This window comes from Colobus angolensis, unplaced genomic scaffold, assembly GCF_000951035.1.
Source record: "Colobus angolensis palliatus isolate OR3802 unplaced genomic scaffold, Cang.pa_1.0 Scaffold159, whole genome shotgun sequence".
Taxonomy (NCBI): domain Eukaryota; kingdom Metazoa; phylum Chordata; class Mammalia; order Primates; family Cercopithecidae; genus Colobus; species Colobus angolensis.
The window spans coordinates 137894-143035 of record NW_012114699.1 but is presented as its reverse complement, the minus strand read 5'-3'; the positions used below and the strand labels follow the sequence as shown (position 1 = coordinate 143035).

At 38.2% G+C, this 5142-nt stretch overlaps 1 protein-coding gene across 1 annotated transcript in view; it reads right to left on the bottom strand.

The window, feature by feature from the left end:
• Positions 1–2478: 2478 nt before the first annotated feature.
• XIAP (X-linked inhibitor of apoptosis, E3 ubiquitin protein ligase) overlaps positions 2479–5142 on the bottom strand; it is a 76377-nt gene continuing 73713 nt past the window's right edge. The window contains exon 7 of the mRNA XM_011936948.1: positions 2479–3145. Coding sequence (XP_011792338.1) covers positions 2952–3145 — 194 coding nt within the window. The 3' untranslated portion in view covers positions 2479–2951. The remainder of the gene's footprint in view (positions 3146–5142) is intronic.

Sequence of the window (5142 nt, the reverse complement as noted above, 5' to 3'; positions counted from 1 at the left end):
GATTTTAAGAACCTGAAGCAACAGCATTTCTTTTTTTTTTTTTTTTTTTTTTTTTTTTTTTTTGAGGCGGAGTCTCGCTCTGTCGCCTGGACTGGAGTGCAGTGGCCGGATCTCAGCTCATTGCAAGCTCCGCCTCCCGGGTTTACGCCATTCTCCTGCCTCAGCCTCCGGAGTAGCTGGGACTACAGGCGCCTGCCACCTCGCCCGGCTAGTTTTTGTATTTTTAGTAGAGACGGGGTTTCACCGTGTTAGCCAGGATGGTCTCGATCTCCTGACCTCGTGATCCGCCCGTCTCGGCCTCCCAAAGTGCTGGGATTACAGGCTTGAGCCACCGCGCCCGGCAGCAACAGCATTTCTAAACAATTCTTAAAATAAACTTGTTAGCCACATCAGCGTTGTGCATTAAATTTCACAACTCATGGAGAGGAAGAAAAAAAGTCTTGCTTAACTCTGAACATACAAGCTTTAGAAGAAGAATTTTAATGAAGTGTGGCTCCCAGAACAGGAAAGGCCTTATGTTAAAACAATTCAGTCCTTGAGTCCTTGGCTAACAACTAGACTGAACTACCTACCTGACTTGGAGCTGAAGTGTCCTGGAAAACATATTTAAAAAATTTTAACACTTTTCTCCCCTTGTAGAACACTTTAAAGTCTAGACTATACAGATCAAATTCATGTTAATGACTATATAACCAGACTAAGTGGCAGACAGTGCAAAGGTGAAGAACTGAGGATTTACATACTAAAACAGGAACAGGGCAGTCATTATTTAATTTTTAAAACTCTCATTTAAATTTGCAATGCTTTGGCTGGGTGTGGTGGCTCAAGCCTGTAATCCCAGCACTTTGGGAGGGCAAGGCGGGCGGATCTCTTGAGGTCAGGAGTTTGAGACCAGCCTGGCCAACATGGTGAAACCCTGTCTCTACTAAAAATACAAAAATTAGTCGGGTATGATGGCATTCGCCTGTAATCCCAGCTACTCAGGAAGCTGAGGCAGGAGAATCGCTTGAACCCAGGAGGGGAAGGTTGCAGTGAGCAGAGATCATGCCACTGCACTCCAGCATGGGTGACAAGCAAGACTCCATCTCAAAAAGAAAATTAAATAAATAAAATAAATTTGCAATGTTTTAAATGAATATCACTTAAAGTAGTAATCAACAGAAGTTAGGAGAACGTAACAATACTCTTTCTCTTAGAAAGTACAACAAAAATATAATTTTTTACAGTTTTACTCTCAAACTTTTCTCTATGTAGTAACATGCCTTACTCACCTCTACAATAGGTTTGTTGTGAGAATCTTATAATGTAAACCCTGGACATCCTATGAAGCATTTTTAAACTTCTAGTTTATGTCCTATTGATTCTTATTCAAATGTTTTTTAAAAAATATTTAAACAACTGTTCTTTTCTTGCCAATATTTTTATAATTTCCAAGAGGTTTTAAGGTTCTTGAGAGAACACTGATTTCAGAAGTATCTACTACTATTACTAGTCAAGAACACAAATGTAGGCAGAGGATTTAACATTTCATCCTATATACATCTTAATCATCCTAACGGTAAAAATTCACATGAAACTTTAAGATACAAGATGATATGAGAATCTCAACATGGAAAGCTGTCACTATAACTACAAGCAGTGTACAAACATACTTCTACTTTTACCTACATAAGCTGACAGATGTTTAAAATACTGAGTTAACAAAGATCTTTTAGTAAAGTGACTTAGGCAGGCTTAAACTAGCAAGGATTAAGGATGAATCCTTACTAATTAATTGGAAGATCTGAGACATATTTTATATTTCATTTTACAAAATCAGAAATACTTATTTTGAAACAAGATAAGAAGACATGGTCTACCTGTCAAAAACCTACCACTCAGAAATATTTTTCATCCACAAAGCAGGAAAAACATAAAACCATTTACATTTCACATTGGCACCAAAAAGGTTAACTGCCCTGCCTTCTTGGATTAGAAAAACTAAAGCTGAGTGATAAGTACTTTTGCAGGCGTTTGAACATGCCTAAGCCTTTAAATCAGTAAAATACTTTCTAAAAATTCTGATTACAAAAGTAATACATACTTATAAAAAATTCAAACAGAACAAAATGAAAAAAATAGAAAGTGAAAGGCCCCTATAAAACCCCTCTGGGGCCCCTTCCCCAACCCCCACCCCCCCCCGCAAAGAGAAACCACATTTAACAGTTTGGTGTATATCTTTCCAAATCTTTTGTTCTATACATATAAGAAACATACATACTTTGATTGGCTCAGACTATACATAGTGTTTTGCCACTTGCATTTTACACTTAATATATCTTTGACATCTTTCCATGTCAGTACATCTTGGCTTGATAGTATTCTATCATTAAATACCCTTTCAAAAATGGCAAATCACTTTTAAAAAATTATTCGCACAAGTACGTGTTTATAATTTTAAAAGAAAATGGACAGAACCCTAAAACACAACAACCAACCTCTAAAAATAATCTCTACCTTTCCACCAGCATGGAACAATTATTCCTTTTTCACACAAAACAAATTATGTGATTGGGGAGATTAACTCTAATCTCCACATTTATATACAGAAAGCTCCATTTGTTAAGCCTATCTGAAAAGAATAAAAAATCCAGATGATTAATTCACTTACACTTAGAAATTAAGTCAGTATACGATGAATACACATTGTGTTCAGTTATAATATGATGCTTCTTAGTCTAGGGTTTCAATTAAATAACAGTAAAAAAATTGGATAAATAATACAGCTAATACCCTGAAAAACACAGAAATTCAAAGATTATATTGCCAACTAAAACACTGCCATGTACATTTTTTTTCTACTTGGTAGCACATGCTAATGGAATTCAATCCTGATTACTTAAAAGTCAGTTCACATCACACATTCAATCAGGGTAATAAGAAGAACATAACATGCCTACTACAAAGTTAGATTAAGACATAAAAATTTTTTGCTTGAAAGTAATGACTGTGTAGCACATGGGACACTTGTCAACTGCTTCAGCACATTGTTTACAAGTGACTAGATGTCCACAAGGAACAAAAACAATAGCAATATTTCTATCCATACAGATTTTGCAAAGCTTCTCCTCTTGCAGGCGCCTTAGCTGCTCTTCAGTACTAATCTCTGCAAAAAGAGAAAAGAATTATGCTAGTTTTAGACTTTCTTAGTTGTTTAAATTCATTGAAAATATTTATTGAACCCCTACTACGTGCCAAGCACCCAACAAGTGCCAGGAGATATGAGGATGACTCACACAAGGCATCTGCTCTTAAATAGCTCACATGCTAGTGGGAGAGGATGTAAGATGAGGCTATGGAGGTTAAGCACAAAGTACAAAGTGATAAGTGCTCTAATAAAGTTATGTACAAAGTGCTCTGGAACAAGATGAGAAAACAAGTTCTTCTGCTCAGGCTAGTTGGAGAAGGCTCCACAGGTTGGCAGTGGCTGGATTGGGGGAGGAGGGAAGTGGAGGAGTGACATTTAAGCATGGGCAGTAATTTGCCAGGCAGAAAAACAAGGGTTAGGTAAAAGGAGCAGCATACGGAAAGGTCACAACTAATTCCAGAAATAGAGGGATGGATTTGAGGGACACCTCTGAAGTGGGACAAGTAGGACTGGGTGACTGACTGGATATGAGGGCTGAAGAAGAAAGACAAACTAAAGTTGATTTCAAGATTGCTAGCTTGGCTGACAAGGATATGGTGATGCCAATAAGAAATATAAAAGGAGGTACAGGTTTGGGATCTTCAGATATTTTTTAGGTGTTTTCAGGACACCCATATAAAAATAACCAGTAGGTAACTGAAGAGTGAAATCTTGAGGTCAGGAGAAGTCAGGGCTAGAGATAGAGATCTGGATGTCATCAGCATATAGGTGGCACTGAAGTACTTGCTTAATTCAGCCTTTCCCAAAATAGTTCTGTGAAATGTGAATACATATGCCACAAAAAAAATGTGTTTCATGGTCACATATAACAATAATGACAACAGCAGCAGCAGTTAACAGTAATATTGCATAAATAGTATGTGCTAGGCACTATTCCAAATGCATTACATATTTTAACTATATCTTTATAACCACAACTATTTGTTTATTTTAGCATCTTTATAATCATTATGTACCAGCAGTTTCCAAATACAGCCTCACATGAGAATAACCTGGGGCATTTTTAAACAACAGATTTCTGGGCTCCATTCACAGAACCTAAAATTTCTGGGGTTGGGCACACCGGCATTTGAGAACCACTGTCATCCATGACAGGGCAGTTCAGTACAATATAGGACAGTATAGTCTATATTCCCTCTTAGAAATGTACAACACATTCCCCTGTTTAACTATGGGTTTCCTTTTTCATGGCATCCTTTTAATATCCTGTTGAACACTATTCTGAAAACATGTTTGGAAAACAATAGTTTATTCAAGAAATACCTACTGGACACTTAACTAGGTTCTACTAGGGATACAATTAACAAATACATAAACCTCAAGCCCCCAATAGTTCATAGACAAGTAAACAGGAAAGTATAAATGGTATGATGACAAAGGTAATTACAATGTGTTATGAAGAGCAGAGGAACGGTGTGTGTGCATGTGTGCCCATGCATGCATAAACGAAGGCCTCCTGGAGGAAATTATACCTAAAACTGGGTACTAAAGAATGAATTAGGAGTTTACTAGGAGAAGGTGGCCTTGGGGGATAAGGGCAATGGGAGAAAAGTGTTTTAGGCAAAGGAAATGGCACAAGCAAGCTCCAAGGAGAAAGAACATGGCCTACAAGTGCACAGGCAAAGCTTGGGCGCAGAATTTGAGAAAATAGCATGAGATGAGGCTACAAAAGGGTGCCTGATCATGAAAGATTAGGCAAGCCACATAAAGGAGTTTGGACTTGATCCCAAGGGCCCTGGGAGCCAATGAAGGATTTTAAACTAGAGACAGATGTGATCACATCTATGTTTCAGAAAGGTTTCTCTGGCTAGGGGGTAAAGGAAAGGACTGTTTAATCTCTTTCTTCTTAAAAAGTACCCTCTTGGGAGGCCGGGCGCGGTGGCTCAAGCCTGTAATCCCAGCACTTTGGGAGGCCGAGACGGGCGGATCACGAGGTCAGGAGATCGAGACCATCC